Genomic DNA, 19,412 nt, shown 5'->3' with positions numbered 1-19,412 from the left:
GGCAGCTTTCCAGCCACGGATGTAGCAGATATACATTGAATTTCAATTGGATTTGATTTTCCTTACCTGTCAGCTAAAAAGAATGCCTGCTGTTGCTGTGCAGTGTTGAAGGAGCAGCTGCTTTACTGCTCTGGAGATGACTGGGTCTCAGCTGAGTGCAGATAGTTCCTTTATTCAGTGTAACCTGTTACTGCAGATTTCCACAAGGAGCAACTTGGGACGTGCAACTGATTGGAAAATATTTTTACTTCAGTAGTTCTCTTGCAAAATGTGAGCATTACATAAAACGCAGTGGTGAAATCTTCAGTTTCTCCTTTATGTACTTGTTTCTGGAAATTTAACTTGCAAATCCCTCCCCAGCTCAGCGCGGAAAAGCCCTGTGCGCGCAGGGATTTTCAGTGTAGAAGTGCATGCTGCTGGGAAGGCTGCTGAGATGTGCTGGTGCGTCGTTGCCCTCTGCAGACAGAAACGTGTCTCATCACGGAAACGCTCATTTATCCTCTTTTGCTCAAGGTTGTCCTCGTCACCGACGGCTGCTTGGGCATCGGCAGAGGCTCCCTGCGGCACTCACTGGCCACTCACAACCAGCGGAGTGACAGCAACCGATTTCCACTGCCCTTCCCGTTCCCCTCCAAGCTGTACGTCATGTGCATGGCCAATCTGGAAGAGGTGATGTCTTTAACACATTCCTTCTTTGTTGCCTTGGATAATTATCAGTCTTCTCTGAAGTAATGATCAGGTCAGCACAAAATGTACTTTGTTCTTGTGCTTAGCATTAGATTGTTGGTGAAATTTGGCTGTAGTATCTTGTAAAAAGTTTATTATTGCACTGTTATTATCTACTACCATTGCTTTATCATCATAATCTTTAGAAATCACATCAGTTTCTCCCTGAGAAATACGCAATTTTAATGTATTTGTTTATATTATTACCTTTACTGCAACAATCACACTGAATGCTTTTGGGGGCTTTTCTACAGTTAAATTCTTGAATAACTTATTTCTATTGCAAAGATGCTCAGCACTTAAAAAGCAACAATAGCTTTATGTAGAATTGTGAGTGAGCAAAATTCTGAAGTCTCCAAGCCAGTGTTCAAGCCCTTAGTTTTGAAGGAAAGGTGACCATTTTCTTTCTCTTTAGGTACCTTTGAAAATCTCAATACCAGCTTTAAAAATCTTCAAAATAGGTAGAATTCTGTTGAATAAAAAAGTGTTTAAAAAGACGCCTGTACAGACTAAAGTTCCTTAGGTTAGGTTTTATTGATAGCATTGCTTTTGACTTGACACCCGTGTTCTTCTGTCCATCGCAGAAGGATTTTCTACTTGGACACACAATGGATATTTCAGCTTCAAGGTCTCTACCAAGGATGATCCTCTTGATTAAGCTGATGGATTGAAGCATTGTTTACATATCAGAATAACTGGGAGAATGTTTTAAATAAATCTGCTATTACTGATAAGTTTAGGTGCTTTCACAACCATTCTCTGAGAACTTCTCAAAAAGAATTATATCTGCCTTCCTTCCTAAAAAATGACATTATTCTGAAGGAGCTGGAGACTTGACATTACCAATGAAATGTTGTAGCAGTTAAGGCATCCCTGTGCTTTTGAAAACTGGGAGCTTCTGGGCTTTTTGGTTCCTTGAACCTGCTTCTGCAGCATAATTAACGCGATAAAGCAAGGTGCTGGGAGTTGGACTCGGTGATCCTTATGGGTCCCTTCCAACTGGAGATATTCTGTGATTATTTGTTACTAGGCCAGATGCTGCATCTGCTCTGATATAAATGCAACGTGAGGAGTACATTTCCTGGGAGACCCAAAATGTTGGTTTATTCCGAAAGGAGGGAGATAACAAAAAATCACGATAGCATCCAGTCAGATGCTTTTTGCTGGGTTGTGTTTGTCTTCTGAACACGTACTGGTTAATACAAAGAAAACTAACAAAACCATTTCACTTTGTTCTTTTACAGCTTCAAAGCACAGATTCCTTAGACTGCCTGGAGCGGCTCATAGACCTGAACAACGGGGAAGGTCAGATTTTCACCATCGATGGACCCCTTTGCCTGAAGAACGTGCAGTCGATGTTTGGGTTAGTAGACTTGTAAATGATGTGCCTTTGTGAAGGTTTCCAGATAGCATCTGTAAAAGAAATCAAATATAACAAGAAATCTGATTATATGGGGTGTTCGAATTAACCTTTTTTGGCTTTTAGTTTATGGTCTTGTTAACTGTGTGTTTGTCTTGACCTCCACTGGTTAAGGTCAATATTTATTGTAATAATTCTGTAACAAGCCATAGCATCTGTTTACAATTGGCAGATGGAAGATACTAATTTCCACAGTTATTATTAGTTTGCTATCAGTGTGATTATATGCACCTTTCTTTTGTGATGTAGCAATGCTGGAACTATTAACTGTAGAAATTAAAAAAGAGTTGGCAGAGCTCAGTTAGTGAGCTTTAGACAAACTGTTCTTGTTTGATCTGTATTCTGTGTTCCTTAATAACTGATCCTGTTCCAGGAAGCTGATAGACCTGGCTTACACACCATTCCATGCTGTTCTCAAGTGTGGCCACTTAACATCTGACGTGCAAGTATTTCCCAGACCAGAACCTTTCATTATAGATGAGGAAATAGACCCCATCCCTAAAGCAATTAATACAGGTAACAAATCTTTGATTGCTTTTTTACTTCAATCCATTTGATTTCTACCTTTTCACTACCACCTCTTATCCTGTATAGTTACTGTTCCATCCACTTTCTCTCTGCAAGGACCAATCGCTGACTGTTTTTTGGTGTATGTAGCACAAGAATGTGATCCTGTTTCAGGGTAGAGGCACTTTCAAAGCTCAGGGTGACAATTTCTAGGGACAAGGACTGTGGAAGACAGCCATGGACTGCTTTTTGTGAATACCCTCATCAGCTTCATGGAGAATGGGAGAGGTGTTTTGGAGACACTACACCCATAAACTGCGAGTAATCTGTAGATAGCCCCTGCCTGTGACTTGCAGATTCCTAGGCACACTTCTTGGAGAGAATACACTGAACTTCACTGCTTTGCCTGAAGAATTACGTTTGAACTGGAGCATCAAAATTTAGCATCATAAATTACTGCCACCAAGATTGCCTTGATTTGTTTGTTTGTTTGTTTGGGTTTTTTAAAATCTGCAAGAGAAAAAGCATTTCTCATTTAGGGTGTGATCACTTATTTGTAGCTGTGTACTGTTTAAATAGGAATGAGTGCATCTGTACCAAAATAGCAAGAGCAAAGAAGAAGAGCATGCAGTGTTACTTGACGAGGGAGGCTTTGTGTTGCATTCAGGCTTAGAGTTCCTCCTATCATTCCAAAAATGGGAATTTGGCATGAAGGAGATTTTGTTCTGTGCATTAAAATGCAGTGTATGGTGTGCTCAGCCCCTGAATTCCTCCATGGCTTTAGTCAAGTGTTTGTTGCTCAGCTGTGAGAAGAATCAACTGAATTGCCTTTGGGCCAGGTCCTTTGCTTGGACAGTCAAGGAGAAGACTCTGCTCCCAGTTCCAGCTGCAGTATGGGTTGGAAACACACTGGATTTCTACATTTACAAAGCAGGTACTCTCAGCACCTCTGCCAGTGTGGAGCTGGGTAGAGGTTAGTCCTGAACCACACACCAAAACCTTCACATGGCTGAGGCATGAACCCAAAAAACCAATGTGCACGATTCCTTTTTTGTCTAGCAGCACAAATGGACAGCAGTGTGTGAGGAAAGTTATGTTCCCATAGTAAAGTGTTGAGGAAAGTTATGTTCCCATAGTAAAGTGTTGAGGTTATTATGTATGAACGTTTGTGTACCCCAGTCGTGGTTGGGGCTCTGTTGTGCTACCTCTACTCATTGCTTCAGAAAACTTAGAATCTTAAATTGACTCTGAATACATTTCAGCTATTTTCAAATCTGACTTAAACCTGTTGTCTCCCCACAGATCTAGAGATCGTTGGGTTTGTAGATATAGCTGACATTTCTAGCCCTCCTGTCTTGTCCAGACACTTGGTGCTGCCCATTGCACTTAACAGAGGTGAGCAAGTTTTGTTTCCTTTAGCGAAAACTGCTTTAAGCTTCCCTTGTAATGCCTGTGGTGGCTTAGACTAGAAGCACAAGTTTATGCTTTGTCTAAATGCCAGATGTCTCTAAAGACACTTATGTGTGGTTACTTTAAAATGAAACCCTTGAACACAAGCTCTTTTTTTTTCAATACTGCATTCTTCAGAAAGTTAATAGAGGGAACAGTGGCTTTATAGCATTGCTAATAGGACATGTGAAACTTAAAGCTAAAAATAGTTATGGGCCATGAAATAGGTGCTGGAAGATGAATGCTTAATGCCTGCATCTAATTGGTTTGTTGTGAAAAATCTGATCTTAATCACAACTAGAGTGCTTGGTTCAAATTGAGCATTAATTGCTGCTCATTTATATATATATATGTACCTATACAAGTGACTGGTGTAGGCTTTGAGGGTAGTTAAGCCTATTGCTGACTTGCAGCTACTTGTGCACATCAGGCTGTGAAAAACAACAACTTCCCCTTTCCTTTTGTCGTGGCCTTGGAGTGGAGCAAAGAGAAAGTGAGATTTGTCTTGGTAAAGAAGAGGAAAAGCTCCAGATATGCTTTCATATTTGTATTAACACTCATCCTGCTAGGCCTTTCACCTTAGAAGAAGTTAGCAGTTAAATCACAGCTGTATCCCAGCTGCTAAAACACAGTAAGTTTCTCATAAAGACCACAAATTGCATAGGAGAGGACTTGAAATTCAGGATGCTTTTGGCTCAGAAGTAGATGTGTATTTGTTGTCAGACTCGTGGTGCCGTTTCATTTCACTTCTAGGTTCTTCAAAGCTGAAGTTTTATTTGCAGTCTTTTGGTAACTCTGTTTCGTGGGTAGAATGCAGTGGCAAATTTATATAACATTATAGTGCCACTGTGCCCAAACAGTTCATTTAGCAGCTGTTTGTTCTACTGAAGTATTAATTAACTCCTGCATAGCAGCAAATTCAGGGTGGTGTCAAGGAAATGGCACTAGTGTTTGAGTTCATTCTCACGTTGTCTCTTTGGTTGCTTTTATTCTTCCCCAGAGGGCGATGAGGTGGGACCTGGGATCGCAGATGACACCGAAGATGAGAATTCAGCTAATCAGATTGCTGGGAAAATCCCCAATTTCTGTGTTTTATTGCATGGCAGCCTGAAAGTGGAAGGCATGGTGGCTGTCGTCCAGTTGGGGTATGGAGCTGGACGCCTGCCTGAAAAATCTCTTCCTTTGCTCATTTATGCTTTATTTATAAGTTATGCTTATTTAGATCTGTATTCTGTACAGAACTCTGCACCGCTAGACGTAACTGGGGGTTTTTAATTGTGGATATGTTGCTGCCAGTATAAATTGTACGTGGTGAGCCTCCACACAGTGGGAGGGATGCAGACGCTAGGCAAAGAGGAAGGGAAGATTTTCAGCCTTTGGGATTTGCTCTTTTCGATAGGCCAGAGTGGTATGGAATGCTCTACTCACAAGCTGACAGCAAGAAGAAATCAAACCTCATGATGTCCCTCTTTGAACCCGGTCCTGAGCCCCTGCCGTGGCTGGGGAAGATGGCACAGCTCGGACCCATTTCAGGTACCGGTCACGCTCATTTGAGTAACTGACACCTTCAGTGCTTGCTTGTGTGAATGGCCTTGCCGAGTCAGAGGTGTTAACGACTTTGTGTTTTCTCCCCCACTCACCAGATGCAAAAGAAAACCCTTATGGAGAGGATGACAATAAGAGCCCTTTCCCCTTGCAACCCAAAAACAAGCGCAGCTATGCACAGAATGTGACCGTGTGGATTAAACCAAGTGGCCTCCAGGTAACGATGCAGGTTTTGGACTCGATGCTTTACTTTGATCAGCAAAGTGGAGTCTGTGTCTTGTCCGTTTAGTGTAATTGCTTTATTGCTTTTCTTTCATTATTATAAGCACTGCCTCTTTAAAATGTCATGATTGAAGTGCAATCAGAAAGCATAGCTTGTTTAATGAAAGCTGTGTCTCCAGTGTAGCATCTGGCTTGGTTTATTTGATTTAGTATAATTACCGCTTATGTTTCAGCCTTTGTGAGCTGCAGCCTCGTCAATGGTCAGGATAATTTATCAATACATAGTTAAAGGGGTTTTTCCTGCAGCTTTCCCAGCAGTTGCCAAGATTATTTTTTTCTTGTCTGCAGACAGATGTACAGAAGATCTTGAGAAATGCAAGGAAACTCCCTGAAAAAACTCAGACCTTCTATAAAGTGAGTAACGTTTCAGGCCGGCACAAGTTTGATCCACAGCGACAGCGGTGCGTTTAGCAGAGGAGCACACACTGTGTGTGTCTGGGGGGTTTTCTGTGCACACTTCTTGGGCTCTACGTGGTTCTGTAAAGGAGAAATCTCGTGTCCATTTTACAGAGCAGGTAAGGTGAGACAAGGGGGCCTGGTCTTGCCACCACATTCCCTGGCAGTGTGGCATGGATGTGTCACGTTTTCAGGTGCCCCTCATGATCCCTCCTACTGCCATGGTGAACTTCTTTGCAGATCTTATGCTGCTGTCCAGTCAGAGATAAACTTGAGGGATCAGAGAGGAATAAGACAAAAATGGCATTGTGAGCCTGAAAACACCTCCTACATTTTTTCTACAACTAAAGCAGAGAAAGACAAAATTCCAGGCACATCTGGCCACACTGTAATAATCATAAGGCAGAGTATAGCTGGAGGTAGCTGTTGTTCCTCTTGTAAGCTTAGTGCTGAAGCAGTTTATGATTGTAGCCCTTGGAGACTACAAGAATGAATACCCTGCCTAAATGCACTTAAGTGCTTCTCAGTTTATAGTGAAGAAAATTGAAAATATTTTATATATATATACACACACACATTTTGCTGGATGCTGTGGTTAAAGGCAGGAGTCAATGAAGCCTAAGTTGGAGGCTCCCCCAGCTGGGACACAGACAAGGCAGGCAGATACAGCGGCTGAATGTGCAAAAGGGGAAAAGGAGCAGTGGAGATTTATAGAAAGGGATCAAGGGAAACCAAGTGTTTAGTTGTGCCACTGTCATCTTCAGCCTGCAGCATTTTTAATCTCATGATCAGCTGGGCAGTTTCCAGCAGCTGTACCGATCCCTCGGCTTATTTTAAGTGCATAAGCTTGCCATTGGGAAAAAAAAAAGAAGAAAAACCACATTACAGAATCACAGAATCCCAGAACGTCAGGGATTGGAAGGGACCTCCAAAGCTCATCCAGTCCAATCCCCCTGCCGGAGCAGGAACACCCAGATGAGGTTACACAGGAAGGCGTCCAGGCGGGTTTTGAATGTCTGCAGAGAAGGAGACTCCAAAACCTCTCTGGGCAGCCTGGGCCAGTGATTTTTTAAAAGGGGTTTTCCTTCTTTGCAGGAACTCAATCGTTTACGAAAGGCAGCGCTGGCCTTTGGCTTTCTGGACCTCCTGAAAGGTGTGGCAGACATGCTGGAGCGGGAGTGCACCCTCCTCCCCGACACGGCTCATCCCGACGCGGCGTTTCAGCTCACCCACGCTGCCCAGCAGCTCAAAGTGGCGAGTACCGGAGCGTCGGAGTACGCTGCCTATGATCACAACATTGCCCCGCTGCAGACAGACTTTTCCGGGAGCGGTGCTGAAAGATTGTGAACTCTCTGTTTTGGGAACTGTAGATTTTTTTTTAAGGACAAGTGGTTCCAATTTTCTTGTCCTGTTTACTTTCTAGGGCCTGTTTAATTACTGTTTGGAGAACTTTTTTATCCAAACAGGTTCCCTTACCTGCATCAGAGCTCTCCAGATAAATGTAGCTAGTTTGTGGTGGCTTTAGTCAGAGCTGGAAACTGTGGGAGGTGTCCCAAACTCAATGGGTGTAAGTTATTCAGTAGAGTGAGGAAAGAAAAATGCCATCATCGGCAGCAGGCTGCTGGTGGCTTTTGGCCTCCCCAGAATGTGGTTACTACATAACTGAACTCACCGGTTAAAGTATCCTACAAGGCAGCTACTACACTTTTACACCAGTCTGATTAGTCCAAAGCAACCATCTGTGAATCACTGTGCAAGATCAGATACCCAGCTCATTTCAGGGTGGTGTCATTCATTTTATGCCCATGTTGAAAGCCAGTCTGTGCTGCGTAATGAGAGTTATCACTGGCATTGCAGCCCTTATGCTTGTGAAAGCAACTTAATCTTGTGAGACAAGGTTTTTTTTATTTGTGTAACATTAATAAATAGTCATTCTTCATGAAAACTGAAGTTGGATTTGTTCCACTTTCATAGCAACCAGACTGTGTGGCCTGAAACATTGACCTGGTGAAGGCTCGGCTCCCAGCTGTTTATCACAAGAGTTAAATAATAAATCACACAACTTTTTCACATTCAGGGAAAGAACAAACAAGTGAAGTAAAGCAAAATTTGGTTGTAAATCATCTTTATTAATAGAAACACATTCTTTCAGAAGGACTAAAATTCAGTAGTGTACGCTCCATGACAGCTTGCACTAGGTACCACTATTTCACGGAGAAATATCATGTATGAATACATATGGATTTCATAACAGAAGTTTAAATGCCCAGTAGAGAAAGTAAAGTATGAAAGTGATCCTTGCTGTTCCATCAGCTAATTCAGTCCTCTGACATACTGCAAACATGGGTTCAGTGTGCGCTATAGAGGAATATTAAGTGCGTAATAATGCTCAGCTCTTCTGAGTAAAGCAAGCTGTGCTCTCCTCTGTGAGCCTCAGGTATCCCCTAAGGAGAAGTTGCCTCATTCCTCTTGTTGACAGAACACGTTTGTGAAATGCAGCGTGGAGCTCAGACCAGCTCTTTGTTAAAATCTCCATAAAACACTACTTCCCTTCCTTTCCAGTTACAATCACTGGGTCCGTATCACAAACAGTAAGCTGTTTGTTACCTTTAATCTAGGAAATCATTTTCCAAAGGATTCATATTGTTTTACAGTAGAGAAAAAGATAAATAGGAACACGGCACTAAGCTAATCTCAACTTCAGTGCCAGTTCTGGGTTGCTCTGCGTTGCCCTGGGGGCAGTGGCAGTTGTTGTGAAGCAGCCTGTTCAGAACCACGGCACAGCTCGGAGCAAACTTGTTGTACGTTTTCTAAACTGGATTAGGGAGGCCAGCAAGATCTGGATTAACTACAGCAGGCTAGGTGTGAAGAACGGCACGCTGAAATAAAATCAAGTGAAATAAAGGTTTCCAGGTGAGACAGTAACAACCTGGAATGGGGAGGGAACTTCTCTTTTTGTTGCTGCTGTTGCTTAAAGCAAGCACAGAGGAAAGGGTCCCTTCACACCCTGTGTGGATCTCCCTCACTGAGATTTGGTAAGTGCTGTCAAAGTAGCACATGATTTATCTGCCCCACTACTCCATCCCACAAAGCACATACACCAAATCCTCAGCTGCACTCCTAAGTTTAAGCAGAAAAGCAATCCTGACTGCCTTTCCGAAGGCTATGAATACAGGAGCTACAGCCCAGGAATGATCAGAGCAGCTCTGGTCTCCTGTGACAGTTTTCCCATTTTCCCTTTGCATGGCTGGGATGAAGTTCTGGTGGGGTTTGCTCACATGTGAGGAGAAAGCTGGTACCTACATTTCCCTGTTCTGTTATGTTTCAGTGCTTGCAGAAACACCTGAAAGTGTTTCTGACCACGTCAGAGAGTGGCAGCTTCCTCTCCCTAATGACTGGGTAAGATGTGTTGCTACAGGAGTGCTAGGATCCACACAGCGCTCCTGTTCTGTTAAGGCTGAACTAGAAACAGGCTGAGTTGCTAGCATTTAAATCGACATTAGCAACTTCCAGTTTTAATTCTGCCGCATCGGTGTGCTGCAGAAGAAAATAGGGGTGAAGTGCTGAGCAAATTTACTCCAACCATCAATAAACACCCCAACACTGCTGCCAGTGGTCTCAGGCCGTGCTCCTCCTGCCACCAGGATGCACCCCAGGAACAGCATGGGCCAGCTAACAGGATGTCCCAGCATCAGAAGCCCTATCTGCATGCAGTATCGAAAGAGCAAATAGCCAATTAAAAGATAAACACTATTTCTATGTAGTGCTGCTCCACTGTTGATAAGCACATTATATGCAGATAATAGGATTTCTTTCTAACGTGGTAGTTGACAGGATACAAGTTTAAATGTTACTGTTCAGTGGTAAACGCCATGCATACATGATTGAAAGGGAACAAAATACAGTGCGTGGGAATGTTACCTGAATTCACTACGAAATCATGAAGTCTAGCGTGATCATTCCATTTTACAAAAATTCTTTACAATACAGTGGGTAAAACCGTTAAGAATTAGAGGCTTATCTTGTCATCGAGAGAAGTCAGGTAAGAAAGCATTGCAGTCCTCCTTTACTTCATCTTCCTCTTCTTTGGTCCAAGGTGCTGTTTCCTTTGCTTGTAGAGATGACGGAAGTTGACAAATACCCCTGAAATAGAGTGTTTAGGTAGGCCATTACTGTATTTTTGTAATGCTAGATAGCTGTATCACGTTTAAAACAACAACAAAATAAACTACACAAAAAGAGCCATGGTTTAAGAGCCTTTTATACTGGAAAAACAGGACTTCATGTTGCATTAGTGATTACAATGTAGTTTAGTTAAACATTGCTCTAATCTGAAACTATGTTTAGATATCCACTAAATCATTCCAAAGCTCAAATACCACGTAAAAGGTGAAAATACGTATAAATCCACGTAAAAATTATTCTTTTAACCCAAGTAGATAATGCTGCTATTTTGTTATCGAGGTCTCTTTCTTAGGGGAGCTAACTAGTGCTAACTGCAGGTGTGTTCCCTCCATCACTGACAAATTTACATCAGCAAGCAATGAGGATAATGCTTAATCTCAAGCAAATTTGTGTTGCCATGATCCCCAAGATGCAGGAATTTAATTTTCTTTGAAAAATACATTTATTCAGAGGAAACTGCCTTTATTAATTCAACAGTGAGAAACACATTTAAGTCTCTTACCTAAAAACAAGGCTATAAGGTATAGTTGAAGCAAAAATGAGAACTGGATTGTGACGTTCAGTGGGTTTGGCAATCCCAGACTAAATTTCCCTGTTTCACTGAAGATTGGAATGGACTGAACGATACAGACAGCTGAAAGCAGAAAGCACTATCATTACCAAACACAGATAAAATAGACAATTTCCCTGCCCACACCAACTTTTTCAGGATATTCCCTTCTTGTTTGCTAGCTCTCATTAATTATACTGATTTTTTAAAGCTGTTTTTTTTTAAATGTGCAGGCTGATGGAGAGCAGCACCCTGAGGCAGTTCAGCTGTGGAAGTCTAAGCACAGTAGCTTGCCTGGTGAGACACTGTTCTCACCCACAGCAGTAGCCTGCTGACAGCAGGATTACATTATATATTATATTTCTATTATGCCAGCAGTGTTTACCATGCAGAAATGCCCGCGGCAATGAAACAGGCATCGTCTGTCCTGTGCTTGGGCAATGCCCGTGCCTACTCTTGGCTCATAAACAGGTTCTGACAGGTATGATCACAACACATTTCTTACAGCCAGAAGCGGAGTGGTGATAAGCTTCTTAAATAAGGAAAAAATAAAAATAATCCAGACCTGTTAAGACAGAAAATGTCACTGTAAGGCACCTCACACCTAGAGGGGCTCCAGCAAGAGCCCTGGGTGCCTGCTTCTTCCATGGAGCAGTCGCTCTCCAAGCAGAAGGGGTACAGAGCCCTACCTCAGGACAGGTTACGCTGCTGTCAGAGGAAGAATCAACCCTGCCTGCCCTGTGCAATGATTCACAAGGTAATGTCAAGATCTGTGAGCTGGTGTGAGCCCAAGCGAGATGCTTACATTTGGTTCAACAAAAGCAAATGTCTACTTATCTGTTGTCCTATTATATTATTTTTTTAGTCCAGCAGTCACACAAAACATCGAGTTATTTCTCAACTTTAGCTTCACTGCTTATTAAATTGTCTTTTTTGGACTTACCTTCTGCCAAGCCTCCTAAAGGGTACAGAGGGATCCAGGTACTGTAACGGAGCCAGGTTAGTGGTTTCCACTCAATACCGATGCATGAAAGCATGTAATACGGATACCTACAGCCAGTTCAGAAGAAACAGTGTTTCAAATGGAAGCTGCTGGTAGAATTAGTCTTGCATATACATGCTGTATAGTCAACAGATTTCCCAAATCAGACAAGAACGGATCACGATGGACACCCCTTTATTTGGCAGTTTACAGAACTAATGCTATTATTCTGGCCATGTGGAGGAATGCAACTCCCTGGCTTTCAAATTTAAAATAAACCTTTCAAAAGACTTCTTTTGAAAGAGAAACAGCATAGCGCAACTCACTTGACAGTGGAAATTCAAAGCAATAGGACCCTGAGGGAAAAAACCTACAGGTTTCCCTAGGTTCAGGGCAGCATTGTTTTCAGACTCCAGCTGTGTCCCAGCTTTTGGCAGATGGAGCAACCTCAGAAGGCTGCAACAATCCATGCTGAAGGAGATTTTACTCTCTGGGGCCAATGCATTCTTTCAACAGGTACAAGGATTGAAATCTTTAAAGAGTTCTTAGGAACAACCACGTCATTCTGTACATGAAGAAAAATCCCACAAACCTGAACAGCTCGATGATACTCCAGAAATAAAATATGAAGAACACCACAGGCTTGCTCTGCATTTCCTCTAAACTTCCAAGGATAACAAACAAAATAAAGTTTCTTCCAAATATCTGTTTAAGAAAAACAGATTAAGGAACAGTCAACACTCTTCATCAAAAGCAAGAGCGAGTCCTGCTGTCAGAAACCACACAGGATGTCTAATCTTCATGCCTGAAACTTACGCTGAGCACAGAACGCACTCTGCAGCCGAGCTGTGACCTGCTTCTGATGAGCGTGCATTTTGCTCTGCATTTAGGTGCAATCCAGGGACACTGTCTTGTATCATCTACCCTCATTTTGTGCACAACCACCACAACCAGGATAAAAAGGGCACTGGAACCAACTCAAAATCATGTACTTTTCATCAGCTGCTTCTTGTTTTTGCTGTTCTGGAGTACCTCACCTAGGAGATGGAAGCAGACAGCCTGCCACAGCTAAGCCTGGGAAGCACAAATTCCTGCTTTCTGATTAATATATTCTCTAGTCCAGTGCCAGCGAGGTTGGATGACTTATTTTAGGAATCTCAACACTTGTGTAAAATACAGATTCACTTTGAACATGGGGAGAGCAAGGAAAAGAATCTTAAAATATTACCTGCAGTACAGCAGGTAGCAGAGGCGACCTGACAAGTCCTATTAGGGAATTCATGATCTCCATTAATGCCAGGGTCTGACAGAAATACATCATGTCAGAAATGGTGTGAAATGTATCATAGAAGGAATCTGTAAAACACAGCAAACCATTTTAGAGAACAAATGAATTTCCTCATTGGGGAAGCTGGCGCAGCAGCACAGCTTTCGGTAACAGGACTCTAGTTGTATTTGGGGAAAAAAAAACCCATTATGCTTAATTATGTAACTTCCTTATAGGCTTTATCATGAAGTAACAGCAGTTGGGCCAGAAACAGTGCTCGAGTGCTCTGTTTTGCACACAAAAGGATCAAGAGCTACTTCAGTAATTACAAGAAAAAGCAATAGCGCTGTATATCAACAGAATTAATTGTCCTTGCTTCAAAAACAAAGCTCATTTTCAGAAATACTAACATGGCAGTGAGCGAGACATTTTGCTCCAACTGATTTCTTTAGAAGTAATCTCGGCAGAGTACAAGTATCATTGATCAGAACACGCAGTTGTGATTTACAAGAGGAAAGTATTTTCCTATCCTTGACATTGTGATGGCTTTTGAGAGGCTTTTGTTGTGCTCTTCGGTGATGCATTTATGGTTTTGTTTCCTAAATACGTCTTCCTTTAGATTTCACTCTTTAGAAAGTATAGAAAACACCACAAAACAAAAACAAAACCCCCAATGTAAATAAAATAGTGCTTATTACTTGCCTTTTCCTAAGATGAACAGTCGTACTGTCATGTTCACAAAAATCCAAGAGAATCCCAAAAACTGTACAAGATTATACATGATTAAGTATCCCTTCTTCAGGTGTCTGAAAGCTAAAATCAGTAACAAACACATCAGGTGAGCAGAGTACAACGGCAACACTTCTGCAAAGAGTACAGCAGCAAACCAGGCTTTCTACGAGAATAAAGCTTCCAAGAAAAGGGGAAGCTGTCGATGGCGATAAAAGGGTTGCTGCCTGCACGGTGGGTTCTGCCTGCTTTTTCATCAGCTGCTACAACTCAGTTCTTGCTAGTCAGATTTTTTAAATTCCTTGGAAACTGCAGTCTGTTTTTATTACATTTCTAAACAGCTCACAATACAAAGATTCCCCTCCAAGATGCACCAAGCCAGTCAAAATTGCTTTGAAAGAGCCGAGGTTCGCATAAGGGAGCGACAGCAGCTTTCTAACCCCCACCTTACACACTACAAAGGTACAGTTACTTACGGTCTTTTGGGACTCTGGATTCTATTTTCATTTTGTTAATCTTTTCTTCTTCCTTAAGATGAAGGATAAGGTTTTAAAGACTGTTACTGTAATTAGCAAGTGATTTGTAAACTATACTACTGCAAAGCTAGTGGGTTTAAAACACGGCTAGGCAGCCAGTTGCTAGTGGGTTTACGTTTTCACCTGCATAAAACAGCACATGAATCATCCAGAAATTAAGGCACATTAAAAGCTAGAGGGTGTTAACTAGTTATCCTGCCTTCGCTATGTATTTTATTCTAGTAATTAGATGCTTCTGCTGAAAAAGCCTGCTGTTCTCTGTGTTAATTCCCAGTTATTACTGTTTCTTACAGCTATTCCTTAAAATATTTCACGACCCACCAGCAACCTGAAGGGAACTGAGACCATCCAGCCCAGGCTCTCTGCACTCTTCACCGCTGCTTTCTGGCTCCTGCCATTGCAGCGGCCCCTTCTCCTCTGCGCTAAGCTCGGTGGCTGAGGAGGGGAACAGGGCAGCCTTTGTTGTAAAGTAGATTTACAGAAATGTGGTCTGTTCAAGCCTTTTCCAGGTTGGTCCTTCACCTCCCTGCTGCAGTAAGCTGCTCAAGGTTACCAGATGGTGGGAATGCACTGGCAGGGCCAGCACGGTGGCTGTGGAAAGCCTCAGAAATCCCTGCTTTCCAGACAAGTAACACAAGGGACTGGCATCTCTGGGATCTGGATGCCACATTGATCCAATCCTCGTATGGATCAGGACACGGGGCTGCGAAGGTGTAGGGTGAGGGGTTGCAAACCTTCGGTTACAGACCCTGGCCAGTGCTGAGCTAGCACACAATGACATTTCAGATTCACACTGCTACTCTTCCTAGCCTGAAGTGTGCCCATTTCTGAAGTCCTGCTTACAATCTGAGCCATTTAACCAATCCTACGTGGGATCTGCATGAAATAGCAGCCACAATCAGCATGCCACACAGCTCCAGGTAAGTGAAGAACACGAGTTCACGTGCAGGTGAACAGCAACCCTTGCTTTGTAGCTGGCAGCACAAACCACACGTGCCCACGGGACTGACCTTCTCCTTCAGCTCCATTTCAGCATCCGATTCATCTAACCAGCGGTCAAAGTCAGGAGCTAGGAAGAGCGGGCGCTTCTCTTGCTTGGTGAGTCTCTCCCACCAGTTACTCTCTTTTTTCTGCACAGTGATGTTCAGCTGCCTTTGAGTCACCCTGCATACAGGCTGAGGGCAGACACAGAAGCATATATCAGCTAAAGTGCAAGAAACAAGCTCTGAGATTGAGTTGATACCCAAGCTCTCCTCACCAAGGAGGCAGGGATGACATGGACTGCAGCAGCACAAGCATCTCTCTGCCACCCAACACATGGAAGCAAAGGGCAGCCCGGTTGAAGACGACAACTGTGATGGCTGCAGGACTTGATAAGCAGCTTGAAAGCCTGCCCGAACTGCACAGCACCATGGCATCCCACCACAAAGACCTGGCCCAAACCCTGGCGCTAGCCTTCCTAGGCAGAAACCATGATCTTCATGCATGAAAGACACTTGCTTCCTCTAGCCAGTGGTAAAACTAACACTACCATCAGCCACAGGTCCCTGTCCAAAATAGGGGACCCCACATGATATCTGGTACAGCGAGAGCAAGAACGAAAAACCTTAAGGAACACCTGGAGACCGCAGCGAGCTGATGGACTCTGCATGGGGCTGCCTCTGAAACCAGCCGAAGCTGATGCAGAAGAGCCATGAACTGCATTCTCAACTGTGTGTGTTACACCAGCACTGCTCTGTCAAGGCTATCTGGATGCTCCTAGGACATCTGAAGGTTGCAGCTTGATTTACAGCTACTGACGCCTGGCCCTTGCCTGTCACAGGCTCCATTTCTCGCCGGTGGCAATCCTGGCACCAGCAAGTGGCACTCATGGTGCACATCAAAGCTAAATGAGAAAACCCTAGACTGCAATACCTCCTGGTCCCAACCATCTGTAGTTACACAGATCTCAGAGAGTCGATCCTCTTCCAGACTCCCAGCCCCTCCACAGTGACTCAGAGTGACTAGACTTTTGGAAGGAGCCTGCTCTGCAGAGGCAAGGACTCGCCTTCCAGACCTGGCTCCCAGCACAGCCCGTGTCTGCCAGCACTGGGGACAAGCACAGGCAGTGGTGGGTGCCTCTCCCCACACTGTGGACCAGGCAGCTGCTGCTTTACAGGACAGATGACAAATGGGTGACCCTGGAACCAAGAAACATTCACTGTCTGCCACCCAATACCTTGTAGGAGCCACACAAGAAACCTGACAAACCCTAGAAGTTCACCCTCCAGCCATGTCCTCCCTTGCTGAAGCAGCAGGGGTGACCAGCAGCTCCCAGTCTGACCACAGCTATTCCCAACAGGCAAACAGAAATAAGCAGCACAAATTCTGCACTGGAGCAGAGCCCAGAGTTTTCCTGTACTCCCAACAGCTTTAAGAGATAAAGACAGACTTTACACCCGCCAGCAGTGGGGCTGCTCTTGCAGCCAAGCTCTCTGCTATCAGACTACAACAGCAATTAAGAAAAGATTTTGCAACAGGAGCCACAACGTATCTGCACGGGCAACCTAAGAAATCTGCACAAGCCAGAAGCACAAGTTTTCCTGACTTTCTTTTGTTGGGCTGCAAAATAAGCCAGAAAACAACACAGTGACACTTCACAGCACAGCATTCCCCTGCTCCCCAGTCAGGGTTGCACCAGACAACCCACTGCCAGATTCTCCCATTATGTTGCTGCTTTAAATTAATTTTTAAAAATTACCACTGTGTAATAGCCACGCTATATATAAGGCCTTGTTTCTATTAAACCTGACCCACATGAGCACTATCTCTGGCGAGATGATTTGCATTGAGGCAGGATGGTGGCTGAGCACGGGGAACAGAGGACAGCCACAGATGGTTTTAGTTCACAGTGGTTACAGTGTCACCAGGAAAATCTAAACAGCATATTGTGGGCTGCACGCACAGCCATTTTCATGTCTAACTCTTCAAAAATTACTTTTACTTTTTTCTTTGCAGGAGTTAGAAAAGTAAAAGTACCTACTTTAGGCTCAACAGGTTCCAGGAACTCGATCTGAAATTCGTAGATGTTGTCCCCTTTGGCACCATGACCCTGAGCTGAAAGACAAGAAGTAACAGTCAGCGTGAAGGTCCTTGCCAGCTCCGCGCACCCCACTTTCAAATGATGTTTCCTATGTAGAAATAGTCATGGGTTATTCACAGTGCTTCCCCCTGCTTTTCTGGGAGATGAGAGGAATCAACGTGGTAACAGGAAAGACACAAACAGCCCAAAAAGTTGTTGGGAGGCACGGCTAAAGCTGCTGCAACTCCACACAGTGCAGGAAAAGGGTCCTCGCTGGCAGGAGGTGTGAGATTCCCAAAAAAGGGGCTCAAAAGGCTGCGATGCGGGGAGTTCCCTCCCTGTTCATCTCTCATCTCCTGGATCTTGTCCCTGGAAGGGCTCTGAAAACCTGCGTGCTGAGTTTAATTTCCACCTTTCCACGCTGTAAACTGATCCTGAAGCGAACACGATGTGTGACGACACCCTATCGAATGGCCCTGGCTGTGGCTCACCACAGAGACAGCGTTTCCTAGACAATGCAAATTAAAACCACCAAGTAAGTGAAAAAAAGCCCAAATAAAAACCAGCTACAGCACATCCTTGGTGCTACCCAGACAAGCCAACCGGCACAAGCTCCATGGTGCTGCAGTGGGCAGCTGCCTGGCTGAAACAAAACCATCTTTTAGGAGGAGATCTGCTTTACCTTTCAAATCGAGCGCTAGCTCCCGATGCAGAGCTTTGATAACAGTTGCAAACAAGGTCTTTGTGAAAGGAAAAATTGCTGTGAGTTATCTCCGGGGTTCAGCTGAGACAGGAGAGCAGAGACACACGGAAATTTCACCGATATTTAAATACGGGGAGGTTTGGTTTTTTGTTTTTTTCTTATCAGATAAGATACAACCTGCTGTTGTTACTAGCGCTGGAGCACAGCAGTTTGTAGGGGGGTGTGTGTCATAGAATCACACAATCAAATGGTGTAGGTTGGAAAAAAACCTTGAAGATCATTGAGTCCAACCATTAACCCAGCACGGCCAAGTCCCCAAGTGCCACACCTCCCCATCTTTTAAATCCCTCCAGGGATGGTGACCCCAGCACTGCTCTGCGCAGCCTCTTCCAGTGCTTGACAACCCTATTGGTGAAGAATTCTTCCTAATATCCAACGTAAGCCTCTTCTGGCACAACGTGAGGCCACTTCCCCTTGCCTTAAAACGTGCTCATCGCTAGTTAATTCTGATTTCTTTATAGCGCTGAAATACAGGGAAAGTAATTTGAATTTTACTCCTGAAAAAAACATTTGTTGCTTCTGTATTACAACACATTATTCACACACCTAATTTTGGGATATAATTGGTCATCAACAAGCCACAAAATCAGTTAATATCTCAAATAGATAGGTTAATAGTTTAAGATCTGTTCGGAAGGATAGTTTTTTTATTTTTGTTGGCCAGCACTGACAAGTTGCTTGCACCACAGGCGTTATCAAGCATCCCACTGACTTCCTGAAAACGTACACAGAAGCGGCGGGCGTCTCTGGAGGGAAGAGAACTTAAACAATTCAAGATTTCAGTAACACGAAGGGCCTGGCCGACGTTTCACACATTTTACCAGAAACAGCCGTGCCGTTTGGAGCACCGCCAACTTAGGATTTTTGTTATATAGACGCAAGATTTATTTTGGCATACGACACCTGGGAGATGTTATCCGTACTCGCCCGGCACCCAGCACACACCGAGGGCAGCGGTAGGGACCTGACACCCCATGGCTGTGGGGACCCTGGGGTTGCGGGGACCCCTCTCTC

General features: G+C 43.8%; 2 protein-coding genes across 2 annotated transcripts; one reads left to right on the top strand and one right to left on the bottom strand.

Moving 5' to 3' along the window:
• Window positions 1–513: 513 nt before the first annotated feature.
• On the top strand, window positions 514–7,860 carry VWA9 (von Willebrand factor A domain containing 9; the record flags this gene model as incomplete). The annotated part of the gene is made up of 9 exons (XM_010186215.1): window positions 514–669; window positions 1,971–2,089; window positions 2,520–2,662; window positions 3,956–4,048; window positions 5,103–5,247; window positions 5,502–5,635; window positions 5,746–5,864; window positions 6,218–6,283; window positions 7,421–7,860. Coding segments are annotated over 9 exons (1,227 nt in total), but the record flags the coding sequence as incomplete, so codon positions are not given.
• A 2,026-nt stretch (window positions 7,861–9,886) lies between these two features.
• PTPLAD1 (protein tyrosine phosphatase-like A domain containing 1) lies at window positions 9,887–18,375 on the bottom strand (the record flags this gene model as incomplete). The annotated part of the gene is made up of 10 exons (XM_010186214.1): window positions 9,887–10,468; window positions 11,013–11,144; window positions 12,004–12,110; window positions 12,635–12,747; window positions 13,271–13,398; window positions 14,012–14,122; window positions 14,515–14,566; window positions 15,585–15,749; window positions 17,597–17,670; window positions 18,318–18,375. Coding segments are annotated over 10 exons (1,017 nt in total), but the record flags the coding sequence as incomplete, so codon positions are not given.
• Between the last annotated feature and the right edge of the window lie 1,037 nt (window positions 18,376–19,412).

This window comes from Mesitornis unicolor, unplaced genomic scaffold (assembly GCF_000695765.1).
Source record: "Mesitornis unicolor isolate BGI_N332 unplaced genomic scaffold, ASM69576v1 scaffold52366, whole genome shotgun sequence".
Taxonomy (NCBI): domain Eukaryota; kingdom Metazoa; phylum Chordata; class Aves; order Mesitornithiformes; family Mesitornithidae; genus Mesitornis; species Mesitornis unicolor.
This window is presented reverse-complemented; position numbering and strand designations above follow the sequence as displayed.